At 36.6% G+C, this 27,870-nt stretch overlaps 3 protein-coding genes and 1 non-coding gene across 4 annotated transcripts; 2 read left to right on the forward strand and 2 right to left on the reverse strand.

Moving 5' to 3' along the window:
* The first annotated feature begins 6,791 nt into the window (after positions 1-6,791).
* LOC108812331 (protein phosphatase 2C and cyclic nucleotide-binding/kinase domain-containing protein) lies at positions 6,792-11,852 on the forward strand. The gene is made up of 14 exons (XM_018584570.2): positions 6,792-8,307; positions 8,424-8,555; positions 8,636-8,866; positions 8,954-9,079; positions 9,174-9,236; positions 9,310-9,392; positions 9,473-9,704; positions 9,800-10,116; positions 10,212-10,299; positions 10,371-10,718; positions 10,807-10,872; positions 10,963-11,084; positions 11,173-11,329; positions 11,436-11,852. Exons 1-14 carry the CDS (start codon positions 7,258-7,260, stop codon positions 11,679-11,681), a joined length of 3,261 nt encoding a protein of 1,086 aa, XP_018440072.1. The 5' UTR covers positions 6,792-7,257; the 3' UTR covers positions 11,682-11,852.
* A 699-nt stretch (positions 11,853-12,551) lies between these two features.
* On the reverse strand, positions 12,552-13,739 carry LOC108811073 (putative RING-H2 finger protein ATL12). Its single transcript, XM_018583133.2, has one exon. The coding sequence runs from the start codon at positions 13,737-13,739 to the stop codon at positions 12,552-12,554; it is 1,188 nt and encodes a 395-aa protein (XP_018438635.2).
* A 2,635-nt stretch (positions 13,740-16,374) lies between these two features.
* Positions 16,375-19,193, reverse strand: LOC108838631 (CRS2-associated factor 1, chloroplastic). Its single transcript, XM_018611535.2, has 5 exons — positions 18,301-19,193; positions 17,836-17,963; positions 17,514-17,739; positions 17,317-17,444; positions 16,375-17,231 (listed from the first exon to the last, which is right to left on the reverse strand). Exons 1-5 carry the CDS (start codon positions 19,091-19,093, stop codon positions 16,443-16,445), a joined length of 2,064 nt encoding a protein of 687 aa, XP_018467037.1. The 5' UTR covers positions 19,094-19,193; the 3' UTR covers positions 16,375-16,442.
* Positions 19,194-24,929: 5,736 nt separating this feature from the next.
* Positions 24,930-25,011, forward strand: TRNAS-GCU (transfer RNA serine (anticodon GCU)). The gene has a single exon. It is a non-coding gene; the product is annotated as a tRNA-Ser (tRNA).
* Positions 25,012-27,870: the final 2,859 nt, after the last annotated feature.

The following is a 27,870-nucleotide window of genomic DNA, read 5'->3' on the forward strand; positions in this document are numbered from 1 at the left end:
AGGCTGCTGTGGAAACTCAAACAGAAAAGAAGATCAAATGTTTGAGGACAGATAATGGGCTGGAATTTTGCAACAGAGAGTTCGATGGTTTCTGCAAGGATGCAGGCATCAAAAGGCATAGGACGTGTACCTACACTCCTCAGCAGAACGGAGTGTCAGAGAGGATGAATCGAACTATAATGGACAAGGTCAGGTGTATGCTTGCTGAGACATGGTTGGATCAAAGTTTCTGGGCTGAAGCTGCATCAACGGCTGTCTACCTGATCAACCGGTCCCCGAATCAAACAATTAACTCCAAGTTACCTGAACAGGTTTGGACAGGTGCAAAACCGGATTTGAAGCATCTAAGGCGGTTTGGGTGTTCAGCATTTGTTCATGTCACTGAGGGAAAGACCGAACCCAGGGCTGTGAAGGGTGTATTCGTGGGGTACCCATTTGGTACAAAGGGATACATGGTCTGGATATCTGAGGAAGGAAGGTGCAGAACAAGCAGAGATGTGGTGTTCAATGAGAATGAAATCTACAAGGATACGTTGAACAAAGGAGTTGAACAGGTTAAGTCAGTTGCAGAAGAGGAGAAAGTTCAGACAAGAAAGAAGCCTAAGAAAAGAGTGTCATTCAGTGATGATTTGATTCAGGGTCCAACCATAAGTGCTACTGAGTTGGAAATAGACGTCACATCAGATCAGGAGGATGATAAGGAAGAGTCTTCATCATCAGAAAGCTCAGAAAGCGAGACATGTTCAATCGGGAAAGTTGTTGAACAGGTAGCAGACTACACTCCTCAATCATTAGATGATTATGTTCTTGCTCGGGACAGAGAGAGGAGGAGGAACGTGAGACCTCCATCAAGGTATGAGGATGGTAATTTTGTGGCATACGCTTTGAATACTGTTGAGGACTTGGAAGTTGATGAACCAAGATCATATGCTGAGGCAATGAGGAGCAGAAACAGAAAGCGATGGAAACAGGCTGCACAGGATGAGATGGATTCTCATAGGAAGAACAGGACCTGGGATTTGATTGAACGACCAGACAAGCAAAAAGTGGTCGGGTGCAAGTGGATCTTCAAGATCAAACCAGGTATACCAGGGGTTGAGGATGAGAGGTACAAGGGAAGAGTGGTAGCAAAAGGGTATTCACAGACTGAGGGAGTTGACTACAATTAGATCTTCTCTCCAGTGGTGAAACACGTCTCCATCAGGTTTATGCTATCAGTGGTTGTTAACTTGGATTTCGAATTGGAACAGATGGATGTTAAGACTGCTTTCCTACATGAAAGTCTCGAGGAAAGGATCTTAATGGATCCGCCAGAGGGGTTTATACAGCCAGGAGATGAAAACAAGGTGTGTCTATTGAGAAAATCACTTTATGGATTAAAGCAATCTCCAAGAAGGTGGAATCAGCGGTTTGATAGCTTCATGAAAGATCAGTTGTTTGACAGGAGCACCAAGGATCCATGCGTGTATGTCAGGGATGCACAAACTGATAAAGCTATCTACTTATTGCTTTATGTTGATGATATGCTTATTGCATCAGGGAACAAGAAGGTGATCAGGGAACTCAAAGATAGGCTGAATGGGGAATTTGAAATGAAGGACATGGGACCAGCTTCGAGAATCCTAGGCATGGATATTCGAAGGGACAGAGAAAAATGTACACTGGAGCTGTCGCAGGATACCTACATTGAGAAGGTATTGAGAACGTTTGGGATGCTGGAAACTCGTTCAGTGTTGACGCCGACAGCTGCACACTTCAACCTGAGAAGTTTGACTGAGAAAGAATGGAAGCTTGAAGCACCATACATGGAGAACGTTCCATATGCGAGCGCTGTAGGGAGCTTAATGTATGCTATGGTCGGCTCAAGGCCAGACCTAGGCTTCGCAGTGGGGTTTATCAGCAAGTAAACCCAGCAAAGAACATTAGGAGGCAGTTAAGTGGGTGTTAAAGAACCTAAAGGGAGCATCTAAGGTCAACCTAACATTCAGGAAGCATACAAGGTTTATTATTGAAGGTTACTCAGATTCAAACTACTCTACTGACAGGGACAGAAGAAGATCAGTTACAGGGTATATCTTCAAGGTTGGAGGAAACACGGTTTCATGGAAATCTTGTCTGCAGTCTGTGGTTGCTCTCTCTACCACAGAGTCAGAGTACATGGCGATACATGAGGCAGCGAAGGAAGGTTTGTGGCTAAAGGGTTTATGTGCAGAGTTGGGGTTCAAGCAAGGCAGTTTTCACTTGCATTGTGATTCACAGAGTGCTATATCTCTAGCAAGGAACCCAGTTCATCACGAAAGGACAAAGCACATTGATAATAAGTTCCACTTCATCAGGGACCTGATAGCAGATGGAACTACAGTCCTAAACAAGATCCACACGTCAGTTAATCCAGCAGATTTTCTGACTAAGACCGTACCTGGTCAGAAGTTCCAGCTATGCTGTGAGCTTGTGAACCTTCACTGAGACAGGAACGGCTACGCCAGGTAACTCCAGAGTATACAAGAAGACCTCACAAGACACGTCACATAACAGAGGGCCAGCATGTGTCAAGATCAGAGGATGAGTTACTCAGAGTGTTTGAAAAAAGACTACCTGGCGGAATGGGGTGAACTCGTGGTAACACTCACGTGTTCAAGGTGGAGCATCTTTCACCAAAGAAGCAAACAGAGAGACAAGTTAGTCACTGTTAAGAAGGCTTAATCAAAGGGAAAAGGCGATTTAAGGTTAGACTTAGCTTGGAGATTCTTGTCAAAGGCGCAGAGTAAAATGTGCAGGCAGAATCTGGTTGAACAAGTTGTTACGACTGATTGTAATCCTGAGGCTAAAGGATATGAGACAATAGTCATCAACACTTGGTCAAGAAGCATAAAGTCGCTACCACAGCTAGGATAAGCTTGTGTGAGTTATACCTTAGAGGAATCGTCATGAAGTGTCTGAGTCGGAGGTTTCAGTTGAACAGACTCAGAAGGAGAATGGGACATTGGCTTGGTCTCGCGACCACCAGTGTCAAGGTAAAGGTCCGAGTTAACTTGGGTGGACAGGGTTTACCTCAAGTACAGAACAGAAAGACCGAAAGGTTAGCACCAGCAACCATCATTGGTTGAGGTGGAGCTCCAGATAAGTAAAGGGGAGCTCGTCAGGAGAACATGCATCAAGATCAGTGGACAAATTGATCAGTTACCTCTATAGAGCCAAAGTGACTTCAAGAGAAAGAAGTCAAGGAAGAAGGTCAGAGTTACCTAAGGGTTCAGAAGAGTGAACAGGGATGGTGTTCAACAGTTACATTCACCGGAGGCAATGCGGTGACTCATCAGAGATGAGGAAAAAGGAAGACAAGAGAGAAGGTGTGATTTTCTCAGGTTCTTCACAGGAAGAAGAGACAGAGACCAGGAAGTGTCGGCAAATGAGCAAGAGTTATGGGCTTAGACCAAACAGGTGGAGATTTGTGAGGTTTGGGTCAAAGCCCATCCGACTTGTTCAACGTTGGGCCGACTTGCACAAGTTACGCGCGGATAATCTGTGGGCTTAGTCGACGAAGCCCATTAGGTTAAAGGCATACATAACATGTGCGTTAGGTCTACTGCAGACAACGGTTCTTCTTCAAGCAGCCACCAGAGATCAAGCCAGAGAAAGAGTCAAGCTACACAAGAGAGACAGAGACATTAGTATAAGCTAAGAGAACATTGTTGAGCTCATTTGTTCTAGTTTAAAGGCCTTGAGACTAATTGTGTCTTCTTGGTGTATCTCTAAACCATCACAGTTCTATAAGTGATTGGTTCTTGTACTCTTTATTGATCTAGTGGATTTTGGGAGCAAGAGATCTCCCACGAGACGTACCGCGCCGAGGACCGGGAACTCGTTAAAGTTGCTTGTGTCATTTAGCTTAACATACAAGTAACAAGTTAAACACTTAGATTGACAATCACACGAGACTGAAAACGTAACAATTACAGAATTTATATAAAATTTATATATACTATTATAAAAATGAAAATATAATAAAATTAGTTTATATATATTACTATTTTTGAAATAATTACCAATAAAAATTATGGATCTGGATACCCAAAAATTAAAAATCAAGATATATAAATCTGGATCCGATTTTGACGGATCAAATATTTTACTATCCGAATCTGGATTCGGCTCCTCCAGATATCCAATTTTTTTGAAACTTCCGGATACAGTGGTCTCTTCTTGTTTCGTCTCTCTTTGATGATATAAAAGTCTCTAACATATCTACCGTACAAAAGCAATGAAAGGGTACTGATGTTTGTTTTCAAACTAATTAAATACAGGTTAAAGGGTACTATATGATTGGAGAATAATAATTTATGTAATAGTGGGAGTTGGGTAGTAATGAAAAAGTGTAACGAGACACGATGTAATGCTAAATAATTTGAATGAGATTAGGTCGTAAGGGACCATTTCGCATTCATAACCTCAAAAAGCTTTAGGTATCATTACAAATAAATGCCCCAACGTGGCTGCCCTTTTCACTTGTCTTCCCAACATCTTTTCTCACTTATATTGATATATAAGTGTTTTAGCTTTTGATGTTCTTAATTGATGCCACATAGTCTATATGTTCATGTTATAGTTCGGGAGTTACATTTTAGTTTCTTTTTACCAGTAAACTGCTTTACCGAAGGTTGTGTCACCTCCAGGTCCGTTTCTTATAAGGATGGTTGATTCAGTGGGTGTATACGGTCACGACATATTAATTTCAAAATGGTAATTTTGAATTCTCCTTCCGAACGTCATCGTCACTAGGACTTACTCTAGTGCAGTTGGAGGTCGTCTCCATCAAGTTTCTTTGAAGTCATGTGCTTCGACTCTTTTAGCAGTTCTTTGTCGGACTGGGATGTTGCAAGATGCAGGAATCGTTGTTCTAGATTTGAAGGCGTTAATTTATCTTTCGGTAGTTGACATTTAACGTTTTATAGGTCTGAGCCCGTCGCTTGATTTTGAGCCTAGATCCTTCTCTATTTTTGGTTTCAACTTTTGAGTCTTTATTTTCATAGATTATCATTGTTGTTTAGTTTTAATTTATGCATTTTACTATTTGTTTTTCTATAATCTCTCTAACAAATTTAAAAATTTGATATAAATTTTAACATTATATCCTGAAAAACAATAATCAGATGGTTATTCTATTTTCAGAAAATAATATAACACGTCCTAGAATAATTTTGTTACCATTTTCAATTGGAGTACACACAATCAAAGCCTAAAAAAATCCAATGTAATCACATAACAAAATGTTTATCGAAGGCATTAATTATAAATACTAAAATATCTCATTAGCAAAATAATAAATAAAATAGTAAAAATCTATTGCGAAAAGATTATCTGTAGCAACATCCTAATTTTAACTATCATAGTGTACTATGTGGTTTTCTACATCATGCATACTGGTAGAAATTTAAAATTATTAATATTTATTTAATTAAATTTATAAATTTGAATTTAAATTTTAAAAATATTTCATTATAGAAATGAAACTATAAAGTAGTCTTTTGTTTTTTTTGGTTTAACAATTTCATAATTTGGTTATATTTGAGTATATTTAAGTAGGAATAAAATTAATTCAAGAATAACAATTTTTTTATCATATCGTATATAATAAATAAAATTTGTAAACAAAATGAGTTTAAAAATATAATAAATTATAGTTTATTTTGGTTAAATATATTAAATCCATTATTTTTTTTAAATCCATTATTTAGTTGAACAAACTATTGATGTTTGAGAAATACTTGGGTTCACCCCTAAAGCAAATCTATAGGTTCACCCAACCAATAGGATTTCGTTATTTCATATTCAGTATCTTTTAAAAAAGGAAACAAAATATTGTCAAATTTTATTATGTTTTTAAAATAAAAAATAAATAGAAAATAACTGTAGTCGCAAAAAATAAAATTTTATATTTAAAATACCGCCAATAAAACACTAAACCCTTGGATAAATTCTAAATCTTTGGATTTAAAAAAATATATTTTTAACACAGTCAACAAAAACATTAAATCCTAAATACTAAACCCTAAACCCTAAACCCTAAACCCTTGGGTAAACTTTAAACCCTTGGGTAAACTCTAAATCCGTGGATAAATCCTAACACTAGAATTTAGAATTTATCTAAGTGTTTGAGATTTATCAAGGATATAAGGTTTATCCAAGAGTTCAGGGTTTAGGATTTAATATTTGGCTGACGGTATTAAAAATATTTTTTTAATGTATTTTTGTTTGCAATAAATATTATTTTTTATTTTTATTTTTAGTTTAAAAATATAATATAAATTGATAATATTTTATTTCTTTTTTTAAAGATACTGAATATATGAAATAACGAAATTCTATTGGTTGGATTAACCTAAGAATTTCTCTTGATGTTTGGTGTTGAGAAGCGGTTTCTATGCGTTACAGAAATAGATGTTAATCATTTGGTAAGCTGCAGTATATCTCACTTATAAGGAGTTTGAAAGTTTTGAATATTACTATAATTACTATCTGGATGTATATGATTTATTTCTGTTCTTTTTTTTTTGTGCACAAATATGATTTATTTCTGTTCCATCTGCGATTTCTATCCCATTTTCATTTATTTTGAACTGTTGTAAAACTTTCATTCAATAAAAAACTGTAGTAAAACTTTTTTTTTTTGTTAAAAATTTCAATAAAAGCGAAGATGACAAAAAACATAATTGTCATCGAGTCCAAAACCAAAAGCGTTAGCTAACGATTTCCTCTATCCAATTGCTATTCAGCCATTCGTTTGGTTGTAAATAATACACACAAACAACAATACAAAAATAAAATCATTATTTTACCCAAAAAAAAGAAAGATATTGTACTCTCTCTTTTGTATCCTTCGATCTCTCGCTGGTGCTGCAACGGTTCTTACTTGAAGTAGATCGACAAAACTTGTGTGTTTCGCAAATCCCTTCCGTTTCAAAAACTTCCCTTGCCGTCAATTTATTTTCCGTTAAAAGAAAAAAAGTTTTTGTGTGATTCAGTTTACTCCACCGAATCTCTCTAATCCTCCCAATTCATTTCCATTGGTTCAAAATGAATTTTCTCCACCAGTATCTTCCTTAGATTTTTTCTTTTCTTTTTTTTTCCCAAAAAACTTTCTCGGGAAAGTTTTATTATACTTTCTTTTCTTTTCCTGGAAAAAGTGACGAAGACTTGGAAGAAACTGTTTTGACTACTATACCTCCACTTGGATTCCTCTCGAATTGATGAGAGCTTACTATGGGTTGCGTCTACTCCAAAACTTGCATTGGTCAGATTTGCGCCACCAAAGAAGACAGCATCCGTAAACCTCCTCCGCCTAAAGCCACCGCCACTTCAACAACGGCCGCGGCGGCGGAGGATAATCCGGTCTTCAATCCCACTTCAGATGCGGCGGACGACGACGAGATTCACGAGCTCGGCTTGAGCAGAGACCAGGAATGGGGAATCACTCGCCTCTCTAGGGTTTCCGCTCAGTTTCTCCCCCCGGACGGGTCTCGGATCGTAAAGGTCCCCTCTTGCGACTACGAGTTGCGATACTCCTTCCTCTCTCAGCGAGGCTACTACCCCGACGCTCTCGACAAGGCGAATCAGGACAGTTTCGCTATCCACACTCCCTTCGGGAGCAGCTCCGACGATCACTTCTTCGGAGTGTTCGATGGCCACGGCGAGTTCGGAGCTCAGTGCTCTCAGTTCGTGAAGCGGAGGCTCTGTGAGAATCTTCTTAGGCATGGGAGGTTCCGTGTGGACGCTGCTGAGGCCTGTAACGCGGCTTTCTTGGGCACCAACTCTCAGCTGCATGCTGATTTGGTTGATGATAGTATGAGTGGGACGACGGCTATTACGGTTATGGTTAGAGGGAGGACGATCTACGTGGCGAATGCTGGTGATTCGAGAGCGGTTTTGGCTGAGAAGAGGGATGGTGATCTCGTGGCTGTTGATTTGAGTATTGACCAGACTCCTTTTAGAGGTGATGAGCTTGAAAGGGTGAAGCTTTGTGGAGCGAGAGTTCTTACGCTTGATCAGATTGAAGGTTTGAAGAATCCTGATGTTCAGTGTTGGGGTACTGAGGAGGACGATGATGGAGACCCTCCCAGGCTTTGGGTTCCTAATGGGATGTATCCAGGGACTGCGTTTACGAGGAGTATTGGGGATTCTATTGCGGAGACGATTGGGGTTGTTGCTAACCCTGAGATTGCTGTTGTTGAGCTCACGCCGGATAATCCTTTCTTTGTGGTGGCTAGTGATGGTGTCTTTGAGTTCATCTCTAGCCAAACTGTTGTTGACATGGTAAGGTATTCTCTTCCCTTCACGGTCTTCTTCTTGCTCATTGCTCTGTTGTAAGGAGAGGTAGTAGTATAGGATCACAAAAGTGGAATTCGTTTTTTTTTGTTTTTTTTTTTCAGGTTGCAAAACATAAGGATCCTCGAGATGCTTGTGCTGCAATTGTTGCTGAATCATATAGGCTATGGTTACAGTATGAAACTCGTACAGATGATATCACCATCATTGTTGTTCACATTAATGGTCTTAAAGATGTAAGGAAAGCTTCTTCTTGTAGATTATATGTCATCATCATTGTTGGATGTTGATGTTGAGAGGTTGAATATTTTCTTAGGATGCTCCTCGGCAATTGACGAGTACAGGGACTCTATTACAGCCTCCTATTCCACAAGTTGTGGAACTGACAGGTTCGGAATCTCCTTCCACCTTTGGATGGAACTCTAAAAACCAACGTGTGAGGCATGATCTATCTCGGGCTAGAATACGCGCCATTGAGAGTTCACTAGAGAATGGAAATGCTTGGGTTCCTCCATCACCAGCACATAGGAAAACCTGGGAAGAAGAAGTAAGAGCGCATGTCTGCTTCACGTTTGCTCCTCCAGTTGGGAATGTCTTAAATGTCATTTTTGATATCTGAATTTTCTCACTGCAGGCACACATTGAGCGGGTGTTGCGTGACCATTTCCTCTTCAGGAAACTCACTGATTCTCAGTGCCAGGTTTTGCTGGATTGCATGCAAAGGCTTGAACTTAATCCAGGGGATGTTGTTGTGAAACAGGTCGAAGCATATTCCTCCTTGGTCGCAGATTCTGTAACATACATTCATCATTTCCCATCTGAGATCATAATCTCTCTGGTTTATTCTTTTGTAGGGTGGTGAAGGAGACTGTTTCTACGTTGTGGGTAGTGGAGAATTTGAGGTCTTGGCAACTCAGGTTTGTTCGATAGTAAGGTTTTGTTTGAGCTGTGAGAAGCTTTGGGCATTATTAACACTTTGTTTAATATTAGGATGAAAAGAATGGTGAGGTGCCTAGGATCTTGCAGCGGTATACAGCTGATAAACAATCATCATTCGGTGAACTCGCCTTGATGTGGGTGCTCTTCTGCACTCTTGTTATTAGTCTAGGAAAAGAAGCATTCTCTGTCTTAATGTAGTTTCTTGTGGCGTCAGGCATAACAAGCCGCTTCAGGCTTCTGTGCGCTCCGTGGATCATGGAACACTGTGGGCCTTAAAAAGAGAAGATTTTCGAGGAATTCTGATGTCTGAGTTTACAAACTTGCCATCCCTGAAGCTTCTTCGTTCTGTCGATCTTCTTTCTCGTCTTACGATTTTGCAACTAAGCCATGTTGCAGAGTCTCTGTCCGTAGCTTCCTTTTCCGATGGTGAAACTATAGTTACAAAGGTGAAGTTAGCTTTGTTTTTCTTTTTCGTTTAAGGTAAAGAACTTCATCTACTCCAATGCAAACCTTTCTCATACCGTTTTTGTGAATGTTATAGGATGAAAAGCTTCAGGGATTGCATGTTATACAGAAGGGACTCGTGAGAATTACTTTTGGTGCAGAGTTACTGGAGAGTCAAAATGTTTCAAGCCTTAAATCTGAGGTCACTAAAGAATATGACAATCTTGAAACCGAAACAGAAGTTTGCATAGAAAAGGAAGAAGGAAGTTACTTTGGTGAATGGGCTCTTCTTGGTGAACTCAAAGATTCCTTAAGTGCAGTTGCAGTGGGGGAAGTGGTCTGTGTTGTTTTAACAAAAGAAAAATTTGAGTCAGCGGTTGGCCCTTTGACCAATCTTGCAGACGACAGTCACAAGTATGATACCGAAAAATTTCTTCATGACCCTTGTTTGTAAATCCAGCTCTGTGGATTCATTGGTGGAATAATTCTTTTTTTTTTCTTCTGTTTAGGTCGAGACAATCTTCGTTTGATATATCAAAAGAATCTGCAAAAGTTACTGATACCACAGCTCTTGCTAAAGCCACTCTTGGAGACCTGGTAAGCGATCTTACTCTACATCAAAGGCAAAACATTTACTCAGTTTTATTATTAATAACGGTTTTATCCAGGAATGGACAACATGCTTGAGTTCAACAGACTGCAGTGAGGTCGGGCTCGTGCATTTGAAAGATAAGGAAAATCTGCTCAGCTTGAAAAGGTTTTCAAAGCACAAGGTGAAGAAGCTAGGTAAAGAGGCTCAAGTCTTGAAAGAGCGGAATCTGATGAAGAACGCAATAAAGCCCTCAGCTTTTGTTCCCGAGGTCTTGTGCACTTGTTCTGATCAAACATACGCAGCCATCTTACTGAACACTACTCTTGCTTGTCCTCTATCTTCATTGCTTCACTCTCCTATTGACGAGCCATCTGCCCGTTTCATTACCGCCTCATGTGTGTCTGCCTTGGAAGATATACACAAGGTTTAAAACCTGTCTTTTTAACATCTCCCTTTACTTCCTAAGATTCTTTTGCGGTCTGAAACTTTTTTCCTCCTTCTGGAATCTGTAGAATGGCATTCTCTTCAGAGGTTCATCTCCTGATTTACTGATGTTGGATCAATCTGGATATCTACAGGTCCGTGTTTTTTCCGTTACATGACTTTGCTCTTTTGGTTTCATTTTATCCACTGTTAACCTGATTGTAGTTATCATCTCGTTATTGTAGATTGTAGACTTCAGATTCGCCAAGAAACTGTCTGAGGAGAGAACATTTACAATCTGTGGGAATGCAGATTATTTAGCCCCTGAAATTGTGCAAGGCAAAGGCCATGGTTTCGCAGCTGACTGGTAACGAGTTCCCTTTTCTATTCATTCTTGTTCTTTCTGCTGTTTCTGTGTCACTGTGTGTGTAACATTTGAACCTTGGATCGAGAAGGTGGGCACTTGGAGTTTTGATATACTATATGCTAGAAGGTGAAATGCCATTTGGGTCATGGAGACAAAACGAGCTAGATACCTTTCAGAAGATTGCTAAAGGGCAACTTACTTTCCCTCGAGTTCTAAGTTCAGAAGCTGAAGATCTTATCACAAAGGTCTGTCTCATCTTTAAGTTCCACTCTCTCACATTCATTAGAAGTTACACACCAGTCTTATCTCTCTTGTTTGACTGTTTTACCCGCATCTTAAACCTCTGTGTAGTTGCTTGAAGTTGATGAAAACCTGCGGCTCGGTAGCCAAGGAGGTCCTGAATCAATCAAGAAACATCCCTGGTTCAATGGACTCAACTGGGGCGCGATCAGTAACCGCGAAGTTCAAGTTCCTCAAGAGATAGTCTCGCGCATTCATCACTATCTAGAGAATGATAATGTTCTTCCTCTAGATACTTTACAATCAGTGGACACAACAGATGATCAGGATGCTCAGAACTGGCTTGAAGAATGGTAAAAATAGACTTGAAACAAACAAAAAAATTGTGGACTTGTATTTTTGTTCTGGTCCTATTCATTTCAAATTTACATGCTTTATAGGTCTGTAAACAGAGTCATATTGATGTTGAAAAACAAAGAGAGCCTAGTAGAATCTTAAAAACCTTTATTCATGAAAAAGTTTAGAATCTTTTGATTGTGTGGTGTAAATAGGGGTGTATGTTAAGATAATGGTTGGAGATCACTCACCATCATCTCTGTTTTGTGCTGGCTGTATAGTCTAAAGAGGAATGAATTAAAATATGCACTGATGTTATAAAACATACAATTCAAAGGTGGAAATAAAGGTTGAACGTGGAAGCAAGGCTGATTTAAAGATTATTAAGCATTAAACCATCAAAATGTTGTAATATAGTGATTTATGAACAATTTTTTAAAAATATTCTCTAGACAGCTATATACAAGACTGAACCTGCTGGAAGCATAATTTTTATACACTTTCATATAAACATATTTTTGGATCTTTTCTACTGATTTGATACCCAAACCAAATCATCTGCTAATTAAAAAACTAAACATATGTGCCTTACTTATCTACACAAAGCTATAATCATCAGTATTTAGATTATGGTTTTGATTGGTAAACTGCGGAATGACAAAACTGTTTTCTCTTAACGTTTAAAAGTGTGATTTCACACATATATGTTGTACAAATACAATACATTTTTTACTCAAAAATCCAACAAATAAATGTATATGACCATTGGCCAAAACTTTGTTCATAATTAATCGACCATGTATCTACACAAAGACACCATCATCAATAATTTAATTTGATTGCAAAGTAATAAAAAAACAACTAAACATTAAGATTTTTGTTGTATTTAGTTCATTTCTCTCTGTTACTGAACACAAGACCCGTTTGTCGAGCTATCGGCAACCATAATTGTCGTCTTCTTTCCTCAGTCTCAGCTACCGTATCACTCCTTGACGTGGAAGCGACCAAACCGCTGTCGTTTCCTCCAACCGCGTTTGCTCTAGTCGCTGTTGTAACTTCCAGGACACTGAGTCTAGGAACAGCCGTGATATCAGAAGCAGCTCTTCTCGTTGACTCATTTTTCTTCACTATTCTCTTTATCACATTACCTTCCTTGTCCAGCAAGTCACCTCTCTGCATTCGTTCCATGGACGCGAACCCTTCGCCCGACATGGAACTCAACATGTCCAATGTCAAACGAGTCAAATCCGATCGAGTCATATTACTCCAACGGTTCTTCAACACAGCATCCGAAACTACAATCCTGTGTCTGAACTTGTGCAAACGTTTCTCGATGCCTTGCTCCACAAGCGACAACGATTTATCATTTTTACCTAACTTGAGAATCTTCCGGAAGCTGCTGAATAATGAAGAGCCATCACTAGCTCCTCCTCCTCCTTCTTCGCGTTCGATGTGAATCTCCATGCTCGATTCTTCTTCTCTCGTATCAGATAACTGGCCCATGATTCTCAGACTATTACTACTGCAACCCAAAACAGAGAAAACAGAGAGCTCGTCTTCGATAGAAACTCTGTTTCTACACAAGGGACACGTAGCGTGCTGATCAAGCCAATGATCAATACACTCGATATGAAAAGCGTGTTTGCATTTAGGTAATAACCTAAGAATCTCAACGTCTTCGAATTTAGACAAACAGACAGAACATTCGAGCCCTTGTTTCGATCCTTTCAAAGCAGAGAATCTGAAGAAGGGAAGAGAATCGATAGCTGTTTTGTCGAGACCTGACATTCGAGAAAAAGACTGATTGAATTGCCATAGACGATCGAGTCTTACTGTGCCTCCTTCTTCGTCGGTCTCTGATCGGAGGTTGTTGTGGAAACATTTGGCGTAGATGAGGAGGACGAAGGTGAGTGTGAAGAAGATGGAGAGAACTCCGGTGGTAATGACTAAGCTCGGCTTGTCGCTGGTTGTGTACGGAGAAGGAGGAGGAGGAGGAGGAGGAGATCGAGCAGTGACATAGTCTAAGAAGAAGATGATGGAGAGGAAGAGAAGGGAGATTGCTTGTGGTGGTGGATTCATCGTTTGAGAAATGAAATGTTGTTTTCTTGAAATCTTGATTTTTTCAAATGGGGGATGGTTTTTGATTTAAAAGCAGATAATCTTTCATCAACGTGACATAATGATCTCAATGAAGCATATGATGTAAAGAATATGTGGAATGAGTTAAACATATAACAATACATAATGGTCCTTGGAATTGTAAGAGAGACTATTATGAAATGTATTGCTTCTTCTCACCTGTGATTAGTTAAAAGGAATTATTTTATTAACAAAATAATTTCTTTTTTGATTGTTTCTATTTTAGTTAAAGAATTGCTACTAACAAAATAGCAGTAAAAACTCTATAAATTAAGAATGTTAGAATTATGATATTTTATTAATTTATGAAGTTATTAAATTAGTTATGTTCGTTAATACATAGGGTCTAATCAGCATATTTTGAGTCGGTATAGAAATGGGATCTATTTTTATATTTAGATGTATGTTTCCATGTAAAAGTAAAATGAATACTTTTATAGATACAGTTTATTCTAGGCCTGGGCATTTTACCCGGACCCGAGGATCCGACCCGGAACCGACCCGAAAATACCCGACCCGGAACCGACCCGAAAAATTATAAGTACTCATATGTGTCTTTTTATTTTGGACCCGCGGGTCTTGGGTAAGACCCGGACCCGACCCGAGACCCGATCGGGTACCCGAAATACCCGAGATTTATTTTATATATTAGGTATATTTGGGTGATTGGGTATATTTTTGGTATTTCTAATCTTTTTTAAAGTTTTAGGTTCGTATTTTCGGGTATAATTTCAAATTTTGAGTGTAATTTTAGATTTTCAGAAAATATAATTTGGGTATTAAGATATTTTTTGAGTTTTCAGGTCTGATTTTAGGTAAATATTCGGGTACTTTTACGGTTTTTTGGGTACTTTTCGAGTTTTCGGGTCCAGTTTGGGTATTTCGAGTTTTTTAGGGTTTTATATACCCGAACCGACCCGGATCCGAACAATACCCGAATATTATATGTGTTTTACGGGTACTAAAATTCTAGACCCGAACCGACCCGGACCCGACAAGACCCGACCCGGAACCGACCCGAAAATTATAAATACCCATATGGGTCTAATTTCCGAGGACCCGAAAGACCCGGACCCGACAAGACCCGACCCGAACCCGACCCGAAGACCCGGATGCCCAGGCCTAGTTTATTCGATTGTTGTTCTTTGATTATTTTGTGTATAAATAGTTACCATTTTAGGTGTAAAATGACAAAAAAATATCAAAAAATATTTTGAAATATCAAAAAATTAAAGATAAACTTCACGATAAATAGAAAACTATACAATATACTTTTATATTTATATAAATTTGATATACATAAATTATCAATTTATAGAGTTCTACTGAAAAAATTATGATAGATATTCTCATATTCATTTTACTAATTACCCATAGAGAATACTATTAAAGTTAAAATTTTAATTGTCAAATCACAAATAATTAATTTTGGATTTTAAATCTATGAGTCATAGAAAACAAAATTCCTTTTTTTTTTGTCAACAGAAAACAAAATTCTAAATTAATTATTGACTTGAACAAAATTCAAGTATGTATTTACTATTTTATGCACTTTTTCACTTATAAATATCTAAAATACATTTCTTATCAAAGTTACACATCTATCTTATTAAAGTAGAAGTACTTTAAGCTTTTGTTTGGTAATAGGGATAGGAGTCTTTAAAAAAAATTAAATTTTGTTTGGTAACAAAGATAGTAGAGAATTTTGTCTTTTCCTTTTTTAAATGATAGATTTAAGTATTTAATGTCTTTTCCTTATTTAAATAATAGATTTCTTTAATAGAATGAATCTTAACCAAAATGAATTTCTTTATAGATTTTTTGTTAACATTAAATATTTTTCAATATTTATTAATAAAAATAATAGAAAAAAAATCACACATCAAAATCAATTTATATATCATATAAATAAAATATAATAAAATATAAAATATTTTATTTATAAAATGTTAGTATAACACTTTTATAATATAAGTCCAATTAGTTATAAATATTATATTTTTATATGATACACTGTGATGTAATAGACGATCAAAATCACATAATATAATTATTTAAAGTAATAAATAAAATTTTTGTTTTAAAATTGTATCCTAACAATTATGTAATACATATTAATTTACACACACACACATATATATATATATATATATATATATATATATATTATCATTAGAACAAAGGAAAAAAATTGAAGTGAAAGCAAATATTTATACGGCCGCGGGTCAAACTATAGAAATAAACAACAATGGCGTAAGATTTTTTTTAACAAATTTATTTTAATTTCAAATATGTTTATATATTTTATTTATTTAAAAATTATTTTATTTTTTATTAATAGTGCTAAGATTTTAGAATTGGAAAAAATTATGACTCATCTCTATATTATTTTAATTAGGAATTTAAAATTTATATCAAAATATTTTTTAAAACTTTTAATTTTTATTATAACTACAAATATTAATTTTCAATCTAAATTTATGTTTAAATATTACAAATATATCATTTATAAATAAAAAACTAAAAACATAAAATAAATACCCGCCCGGTTGGGCGGGTTAAGATCTAGTATTTCTGATAATGATAACTAGACTACATTATACACTAACTCAACAAAGGACAAATAAAATACAGATAACAACATTAGGCAAGTAGTTTAGCTAGTTCATCTACTTTCAGTGTCCCATGAGGTATCACTTCTCTGTAATCTTCATCAAGCTCATCAATTTTCTTTTCAATTCCTTCCTTCTCCTTCGTCTCATATCTCTCCACCCTCACTGCAACATCTTTTCTCCCAGGAACCACATCACTACTTGTCTTTGCCTCCAAGTTTTTGTATCCAAATTCTCGTTTCTCCTCTTTCTTAACCGCTGGTTGCTTCCTTAAGCCATGCTGGAAAACTGGTCCTGGTGTAGCTACACTCGAGAAGGCCACGGCTTTTGCGAAGACTGTGTCAGCGTCAAGATCAGCAGCGTCTAACACCAACGCCGCCCCGCTCTCTACAGCTTGTTTCATCATATTCAAAACTCTCTCTACGCTTTGTCTGTTGATCTCTTCAGTTGTTTCTGACTCCTCCTGTTCAGGTTCTTGATGATCAGCAAGAGAGTTGTCTGTATTTAGCTCAGTACCATCTTCTGTAGAAGAGCTTGTGCCTTCCATTGCCGAGAGATCTACATTTGAAGAGCTCAAATCATCACCATCTGGATCGTTATGCAAATCCATAGGACCAGAAGAAGCGTTCTGGTTCACAGTTTGAGTCTGATTTAGCGACTCTGATTCTTCATCATCTTCTGGCAAGGCAGTATCAACTTCAATATCTTTGAGGATATCATCCTTCTTATCTGGAACTGTGAGAGATGATTTCCATTCTCTTCCTCTCCAGATAAGAATCTGCTCGTTTTCAAAAGAAATGAGCACGCATGGAACAAGATCCTGCGAGCAAGAGTAATAACACAACCAACAAGTTCAACAAAGACGAGATTGTTGCATAGAGACACATATGTGAGCGAGATCAAACCTTGAGCTTGGCACCGATTTTCCTAAAATCACTGCCTTTCATCCCTTGACAATCGATCCGAACCAATTCACAAACTTCAAATGCTTCCTTCACATTTTTCACAAGGTCACAATACACACCATTCTTCCCTGCACAGGATAAAGTTAACATTGTTGGTGTTGAAGAAAACCATGCCAAGATAAACCATTCTTGCTTACCTAGCTTGCAAATGGGCAAGAGCTCTCGTCCTTTCCTCCGCATCTCCGTAGCTTCCTTAAGAGTTAAACCCTCAGGAACTTGTTGAATCAACCTCGGGTAAACAGGTGCTACAGGCTTCCACAACATAAGAGGGAACCGCGGTCTTGTCCTGTGGTTATAATTTCTGCCACGGAATAGGAAAATCACACCTCCTCTTCTGTATATCACCTTCCCACCAATTTTCTCCTGCCAATTCAATTCATAACTTGATCAAGATGAACACAACAAATCGAAAACCATAATCCTATGCATTGAAATAATATGAAATCAAAAGAGCCTAACCTCTAGCTGCTCGCAAACGTTATCCATGTCGACTGTGCAAACTCCCTTGCATTTAATCTTACAAACCCTTCGCCGCTTCCATAAGTCATGTATGTTGTTCAACATGTTATGCGTCAAGCCATCTCTACCTGCAAAGAAGAGAAGAGACCAATAACTTTAGGTCATATCTTCTTCTACTCTCACTCTACTATATAACTTGTACCTGAACTTCTACCAGTACTATAACCAAGACATTTGATCATCAAGAATACCTACTGATCTCATAATGCAACAAAAGAAAAGTATCTTCTCTACACTCAGTCTACTATAACTTGTTAATTGTTATATTACGTCAAGCTATCTGCAACTATCAGTCAATTATAACTTGCAATCACCACATGAGTTCAATTGTACCTAAACAACAGTACCTAAGCTTCAACCAAAATACTATTTGATCATCAAGAAAGAAACTATAGAGCTTTGTACCCATATTCAATTGCCTTGTAGTCTTCAAGCAAGAAGTAACAAGCTCTCTGATCTCTTCCTTGCTCAACGGCTCTCCCAAAATCTCCTCCTTGGTGTAAACATACCTAGGCCCCACCCCGGGTCTAAAAGGACCCGGTTTCTGAACCGGCTTCACCCCCTTCTTCCCCACCGGCGGCAACTGAAAAGAATCGAACTCCCTCGGCGTCTTCTGCGACTGAGGAAGCGGAGCGCGACCAGTCCACGGCCTCCCCATCGTCGTGGGTCCGAAAGGCGCGTAGGGAGCCTCGCGGAGCTTCAAAGGCTTGACCTTTGGCGTCTCCGTGTAGCTGTACTTGAACTCGAACGGAGCTCCGTCGATGACGTAAGACAGCCCGTCTTCGCTCAGCTTAACCTCAGGCTTCGCGCCGAGCTGGGGAGGCGAGTCGGGGACTTTGGGCTTGTTCTTGGGCCTGCTGGGCCCGTAATCGGGTTTGGAGTATTTAGATCTCCGGCCCGGGATCGATCGAGCGGACGGTTGCGAAGGAGTGCCTCTGGACCTGAAAGTCGAGGTTTTTGGCTCGGAGGATGCGCCGGCGGAGTCTTGTGTGTGGACGATTGAGGTGGCGGCGTCGAAGCGGCGGTCGCGGCGGATTTCTGCTTCGAGCTCCTCTTGGGTACGGCGACGCTGCTCGAAGCGCTCGGCGTTGGCGTTGCCCCATCTGGAGAATCGGATCTCGCTGGGTCCTCTTGGGTTCGGGTTTGGGAACAGAGATGGCGCGAAAATTGGGAAAGGGGTGTTGAGTTTCAACGACATTGCCGGAGAGACGGAGGGAAGTGAAGGTTTAGAGAACTTATTATCCACAGGCGGTGGTTCGGATTGAAAGAAACTATGGGGTCAAATTTTCGAAAGGTTGAAAATTAAGAGGGTCGAAATTGAGCCATTTGTAAAAGCCCATAGACCGTGTAAAAAACTCTGGGCAAATATTCGGATCCTAATAACCAAACTGAACCTGTTTAAAATAATCTCGATCCGGTAATATAACCGATACGAACCGAGTACTCTAAAATCCATATTTATAAGTATACAACTAGATCTTGACCCGCCCAACTGGGCGGGTATTTATTTTATGTTTTTAGTTTTTTAATTATAAATGATATATTTGTAATATTTAAATATAAATTTAGATTGAAAATTAACATTTATAGTTATAATAAAAATTAAAAGTTTAAGAAAAATATTTTGATATAAATTTTAAGTTCCTAATTAAAATAATATAGAGATGGGTCATAATTTTTTCCAATTCCAAAATCTTAGCATTCTTAATAACAAATAAAATAATTTATAAATACATAAAATATATAAACATATTTGAAATTAAAATAAATTTGTTAAAAAAATCTTACACCATTGTTGTTTATTTCTATAGTTTGACCCGTGCTCGTATAAATATTTGCTTTCACTTCAATTGTTTTCTTTGTTCTAATGATAATATCTATATATATATATATGTAAATTAATATGTATTACATAATTGTTAGTATAACATTTTAAAACAAAAATTTTTATTATTACTTTAAATAATTATATTATGTGATTTTAATCGTCTATTATATCACAGTGTATCATATAAAAATCTAATATTTTAATAATTTGACTTATATTATAAAAGTGTTATACTAACAATTTATAAATAAAATATTTATATTTTATTTATATGATATATAAATTGATTTTGATGGGTGATTTTTTTTATTTTTTATTAATAAATATTGAAAAATATTAAATGTTAACAAAAAAATATATTAGGAAATTTATTTTGGTTAAGATTCATTCTATTAAAGAAATCTATTATTTAAATTAGGAAAATACATTAAATACTTAAATATATCATTTAAATAAGGAAAAAACAAAATTCTCTACTATCTTTGTTACCAAACAAAATTTAATTTTTTTAAAGACTCATATCCTTGTTACCAAACAAAAGCTTAAAGTACTTCTACTTTAATAAGATAGATATATCAAAAATTATTAGTAATAGTTATAATAATTCATATATTCAACATTATAATATTAAAAGTAGTAGCTATTTTGAGTATTATTGGGTAAATTTGAGTGATTTGAATATTTTTTTTCCGTTTTAAGAAGTGTGCCATTCTGATCTTTTCACAATTATTAAAAATAATTTTAATTATTACATGAGGCATTTGCATACTAATTATAATATTAATTTTATAATTAATATTAATTATAAAATTTATTTTATAATTAATATTAAACTTAAAATAGTAATCAATTACACTAGAATTCTAAAATGATATTTTTGTATAACAATGAAAGTATCAAAATAATACTATTTGTAAAACATAGGAAATATAAAATATATTAATCAAACGATTTGAACAATATGTAATATATATTCTTAACTTAATTTTTTTTTTGATAAATCAATACCATTAAAATAGGATCATTCCTGAATTATACCATTAATGAATATTTTAAATTTTCCAAAAATGTCCTTAATGATATGAACAAACTAAAAAATTCATTAATGGCATTATGGTCTTTCGATTTTGTGGGCCTATTTCAACATTTAGATGGGTTTGCTAACTAATTAAATGAGTTATGTTTTTATATAATCAAATTCAAATTCCATAAACTTTTTAATATCAATACCACAAATTAAAGTCTGCAATAATTTTAATAAGTTGATATTAGAGATTGAAATTCTACATGAAGATGAGACTTAATCAAAAATATTATTGGTCAGTTTATATATTTAGCAATATTTTATATAAATTATAAATCTTTAAAATTATATAATAGTCCAAGTAAGTATTTCGGATAAAACCAATGTTTTGAAAACCGACTCGGACACTGAACCTGAGGATTTACCGGGTTACTGGGTCATTGAGTCGACCGCAGGTAAACCGCGGGTGAACCGCAGATTAATAAATAAATTAGTTTTATTATATAATAATATATTAGCTAATAAAATAATAATAAAAATATATATAAAACTAAAGTTACTACTCTCTAAATATCTTTAAAACATAAAATAATAATTTGGATATGTATATATTTTATGTTTAATAAACATTTAGAATACTTAACTTAACTTTTTATATTTTTATTTTCATTTGATATACAACTAAAAAAATTATCTACTGGTTCAACCAGTGGTTCAACCGGTACCGGGTTTTGGGTTTTAGTTGGTTTGAGCGGGGTTTTGCGGGTTTTTAAATTTTGGGTTTTTTACAAAACCCAACCCGAATTTTTTTTCGGTCACCGGGTTTTCTGGTGTAACCGCGGGTCCGGGTCGGATTTCAAAACACTGGATAAAACCATTATTTAATTTATTTACAAACATAAAATGGTTGTGACGCATTTTAAATTTCGTCATACTGTACACACTGTAACAAACCCGCATAATTGAGACTTGATCATGTAACAGTTTATATAATTAAAACAAAGAATTATCAATATTTATATTGAAAAAACAACAAAAGAAATACCCGCCCAATCTAGTTTGAATTTAAAATATCCAAACTGAACCGTCGTTTGTTTTGGTTAAAAGGAAATGATCTGAACCATATTTGATAAGTTTGAAACAAATTATGTGGACTGACTAACTTGTGCGGAACTAAATCGGACCTGACCAAAAAACCAATATTTGAGGGAATTATGCACTTTTTAGCACTGAAAAGACACCAGACTGACAAACTTGATATGAAAGATACATAAAAATCGGTTAAATCCATGACTTATTCAAAAATTTAGAATATAGTATTATTTCCGAATTATTCTTGGATTCATCCCTGGAATGAATCTAAGGTTCACCAATCAATCATATTGTTTCATTTTGTATGCAGTTTTTTTTTTAAAAAGCAAACAAGATATTTAACATTCACTTTTAAAAATAAAAAGATAAAACAAAAAATAATAGTATTAGTTTGAATAGAAAAAAATTAATATTATTAACGTTGTCTACACTAAATCATTAATCTTAAACTAAACCTTAAACTCTAAACACTAAACTCTAAATTCTTAGGTAACCCCTAAATCTTTGGGTAAACCCTAAACTATTAGATAAAACCTAAACTCTAGAATAAATCTTAAACTCATGTCCTAAACAATAAACGCTAAATAATAAATCTTTGGATAAATCATAAACCCTCGGGTAAACCTAAAAATTTAGGATTGACTGTTTATGGTTTAGTGCTTAGGACTTGGGGTAAGATTTATCCAAAAGTTTAAGGTTTACCCAAAGGTTTAGGGGTTATTTAAGAATTTAGGGTTTAGTTTTTATAGTTTAGTTTGTGATTTAGAGCTTAGTGCATACGGGATTAATAATATTTAATTTTCTTTTTCGAACTATTTTTTATTTATTTTATCTTTTTATTATTAAAAGTAAATGTTAAATATCTTGTTTGCTTTTAAAAAAAATCTGTATATAAAATATGACAATATGATTGGTTGGTGAACCTTTAGGTTCACCATATACCCTATAGGTGAACCCAAGTATTCTCATTATTTCTGAAGTGATTTTTTTCTTTTGAACTTTTAACGCTAAAATTTAGAATAATTAATATAATTTATACCTTTAGTGAATAGTATATATATATATATAGATTTAATCAAAAAATAAAGATAAGTGATTAAAATTAATATTAATAAAATTTATCAAAAATCTAAAAATATATTTTAAATAAAAGGGATAATTTTTATATATATTGTGTTGTTATCTGAAAAATATTTTTTAATAAAATTTTAAAAATTTGAAACAGAAAAATACATAAATATTAATCAAGTAAAATTCATAATTTTATATAACTAAAAGAGAATACTGAGTGATTTCTAAGATTTTAGTTATTAATAATAAATATAGTGTCCAAAAAAATTCAAAATATTTATAATACATTAGAATTTTGAAATGAAAACATAAACAATAAAATATGATTATAATCTTTTAATTATTCATGCATATATTAATAAGTATTTATAAAATATTTATATTTGTATGTGCGGGAAAAAACACCAGTGGTATTATTAAACTGAGATAAAAATCATCAAAAAATGCGTCAGTACACAAGGTCTAATGAAAAATGGTTGGACATGGATATCATACATATAAAAGATCTCTATCTTTTTTTTTGGTCACGAAAAGATCACTATCTTTTAAGGGCCAAGAAACCCTTAAAAGGGATGAGGGTGGCATGTATTTCTATCTTGGTTATGTTTTTCTTTATTTTCATGTTGTGCTGAAGAAAGATGAGACTAGAACTCTTATGATGTTGTGAATACAAATAAAGTTTTACATTAAAAAATTAGACAAATAGTATTTAGTATATATTGAGATGTCCAACTCTGATTAGTACGATTCCTTTTTAGAAAAGAGCCCAAAACCAAATTCATGCAGATTTTATTGATTCGACCTAAAATGGATAATATCATACTAATTGGAAAATAGAGAATTGGATATGGAATTTCTCAATCCCAACAATTGGGTATCAAAACCAGGTTGATGAATATCTGCAAAAGTACTAAAATACCCTTCAAATTCGAAGTAATGTTCCTTTTGATGGGAAAGGAGGGTACGTAGCAGATACCAGTCAAAGACTCTGAGAGCTTCAGTTGTAGAGGAGAATCGTCAAGGTGACTTCACGATTAAGTGGTGCCAGAGACTTATATTGGAAATCTCTCCTTAACGACGATACAAAAATTATGTGGATATTTCTATGGTGCTGCAAGGATTAGGTGGTGAATGTTCTAATGGTGCAGTAAAGATTAGGTAGATAAATACTAATGGTATAACAAGAGTTAGGTGAAGAGTACTGTTGGTGATTACAGCGATATAAGATGTGTACCATGTTTTGCTAGAGGTTGGAAACCAAGGTTCTTCATGTGATACTTAGTTTGAGAAGAGGTTTGTTGTGAATGCAAACAAAGTATCACATTGGAAGTTTAGACAAATAATTTCTAGTATATAAGAAAATATTCAATTCTGATTAGTATGAGATATTTTGGAAATAAATGCAAAACCAAATCCATAAGAACTTTACTGCTTCAACCTAAAATCAACAACATCGTACTAATTGGAAAATAGAGAGTTCGACATGAGATTTATCAATCCCAACGTATTATTTTTTTTTAAGTGACTTGGCGGTCTACTACTTGGCGGTTTCTTGTGCAGTAGAATTAGAGGCCAGTTGTTAATTATTTCCTTCACCACTGCTTTATGATGTGGAGTCTGAAATCTCATCATTAAACGATAAAATGTAGGTTTAATGTCAGCCAAACTTGTTTATTATCCCAATGACCAATTCAAAAAACACATCATATGGAGTTGACATATTCTCTCTATGCATTCCACGATAAGATAAAATAAAGTCTCGGACATGTCTTCGATCACCACCGGAAGGTTCTATTATTATAGCATGTTTTTTTCGTAATCTCATGTTTTATGGGGTTGACTTGACATGCTCAAAGTTGAAGAGATCATCTACCAATATAATATGATCAATTGCAAAAAAAAAACTATCTTAAATTCGTATATAAAATTAATATCTACTAGTTTTCTCAACAAGATACTACATTCCTCGCTGCAGTTCTGGAGAAACGATAGGATGACCAATATAATTGTTTCAACAAAGTCGCTTTGGCCGAGTGGTTAAGGCGTGTGCCTGCTAAGTACATGGGGTTTCCCCGCGAGAGTTCGAATCTCTCAGGCGACGAGTTTTTTTTCTTTCCAAAAAAGCTTTCTCAGTCCATCTGTCAGCTGCGGCGTCAGTTGCGTGATAAATAGTTTTGTTTCTGTTTTATATAATAAACTTGTTTATATTTCCAAGATAAAGAAAAGTGACAAGAAAAAACAGTCATCAACGAATCCGTCGCACATGTTAGTTTTTTTTTTTTTTTGGTAATCATGTTAAAATTTCATACCGTTTTCTGAAAAGTTTACATGTTGCTTAGCAACTTATTTAGAACAACGCAACAACCCTGAACAAAAGGGAGCACACCTCATGGTGGCCTAGTACACGCAAAGAAAAATTGAAGAAAGGAAGGTTGGACCCTAGGAGAAGGTGGAATGGAGAGAAGCCGGTCCCTGATTTGCCTGTCCACCGCTGCTCGAACACTCGCCAGGGGAGAAGACTTTGAAGCAAAGATTCTGGCGTTGCGCTCCTTCCAGATATGGTAAACAGATGACTGAAATACAAGCTTGATTATGCATCGCTCTTGAGGTGTAGAAGAAGCCCTGGAGAGCCCGATCCATGCAGCAGCTGAGTGCACATCAAGAGGTGGGTTTTGCCATACCCTGCTAGCAAAATACAACCAGACAGAGGAGGAGTATTCACACTCAAAGAAGAGGTGATGATGGGTCTCAATACCGGAATTACACAGTACACACTGCTCAGGCGCAGTCATTCCCCATCGCCTTAATCTGTCCCGAGTAGGCAGACGACGAAGCATGACCAGCCAAGATATAAACGAGTTCCGCGGTATCTGCTGTTTGAACCAGATTACTTTGCTCCATCGCTGGGTAGGAGAAGATTCTCTGATGTGATCCCATGTAGCCTTCGTAGAGAAAAAAGAGCCGAAGGAGCCATCTGCTTGGAGCCAAAGATACTTGTCTTTACCAAATGAGACTTCCGGTGGGGGAATTGTCGTCATAAGAATTTGTAGCGATTCAATCTGTGGGGATCTCGCTGATGGCAAATTCCATGCACCATTTTGAGTTGCATCAGCTACTGTTGAATTGAGTCTTAACCGAAGTTGACGAGGACCCGCTTGACCCACATACGTCAACAAAGGCCCCAATGCAGTCCATGAGTCAAACCAGAACAGAGCATCCTGACCATCTCCTACCTCGCATCTCAAGAAAGTAAGCAAGAGGTCCTTCAGCTGAACAAGACTGCGCACAGATTTAGAGAGCCTTTGCGAGTCCTCCATCATCCAGAATGGTTTCCTATGAAACACATTTGATTTTAGCCATGAAACCCATAGAGAATCTGCATTAGAAAACAAGTTCCAAGCATGCTTAAGCCGGAAAACCAATTCAAACTCCTCCAACCGTCTGATACCCAATCCTCCCTCACTTTTTGGTTTACAGATGTCAGCCCAAGATACTCTAGCTCCACGTGCCGTTCCTGAACTGTTCCCCCATAAGAAGCCCGAGCAGAGGGAGTCTATCTTAGCATAGAAAGACTTTGGCAATGTGAAAACTGAGCTCCAAAAGTTCACTTTCCCGTATATCACTGAAGCAATGAGCCTGATCTTACCCTCGAAAGATAAAAACTTCATTGTCCAAGAGTGCAGCTTACCATTTATTTGATCAATAAATGGCTGAAGAGTGGCAAGTGATATGCGTCCAGGCTTCAGAGGCAGACCCAAGTATCTTGTTGGGAAGTCTCCCAATTTAATGCCAAAATCTTCACTCAACTCTTTCTTTTCTGGGTCCAACACACCACCAAAGAACAGCTCCGATTTGGCTGGGTTCATATCCAAGCCACAGTAGGTCTTAAACTCAGATAGAACCGACATGATACCTGTTAAGGAGTGCCGGGAGCCGTCTGAGAACAGGAGAAGATCATCAGCGAACAGGAGATGAGATACTTGCGGGTCTGAGCATTTGGGATGCAGTCGGATGTGTCCCTGTCCAACAGATCTTTCAAGTAGCTTGGATAAGGCTTCCATAACCATTATGAAAATGTAAGGAGAGATGGAATCGCCTTGACGCAATCCTTTCTTACCCGGGAAGAACCCAGCCAGCTCGCCATTCACTGCAACAGAAAATCGGGGAGTGGAGATACATTCTTGAATCCAAGTTCTGAACAGAGGAGGGAATCCTTGTGCAGCTAACACCTTGTTGACAAAGTCCCATGAGACCGTGTCAAAAGCTTTCCTGATATCAACCTTCAGCATAGAACTCCGAGGGCATGAACTCTTCTCGTAATCCATAATGAGGTCAGAAGAAAGGAGCACATTCTCGCCTAAACTGCGACCCTTTAGAAAAGCAGCCTGATTCCTACTAATACATACCTTGAGTATAGGCTTCAGGCGGTTTGCAATTATCTTGGAGATAATTTTATAAGCAATGTTGCAGCAACTAATAGGACGATAGTCTCCCAACGAAGAAGCTTCCGGCGACTTAGGAATCAAAACAATTGCAGTGCTGTTCAAGTCCTTTAGGAGCCGACCATTCCGGAAGAATTCCTTTACCGCTTTAAGTACATCCACTCCAATAATACTCCAAGCAGCTCTCAAGAACTCAACGTTATAACCATCTGGCCCTGAGCTTTTATCCAACGGCATTGCAAACACTGTCCTCGTGATCTCCTCATCCTGCACCGGTTTCACCAGCTCTGCAATGTTCTCTTCAGTACAACGAAAGGAAAGGAGATCTGCAAGCTCAGCCAAAGTACACGGTGAAGAAGCCATTTCAGATACGCCCAATATCTGGGAAAAATACTCCGCTGTATGCTCCTTGATATCATCAATACCATTCACCAAGCTTCCATCAGATTTATACAAGAAATGTATATGATTCTGAGATGCCCTTTGGTCCGCCACTTTATGATAGAAAGCCGTGTTTC

Source organism: Raphanus sativus, chromosome 6 (assembly GCF_000801105.2).
Source record: "Raphanus sativus cultivar WK10039 chromosome 6, ASM80110v3, whole genome shotgun sequence".
NCBI classification, from domain to species: Eukaryota; Viridiplantae; Streptophyta; class Magnoliopsida; order Brassicales; family Brassicaceae; genus Raphanus; species Raphanus sativus.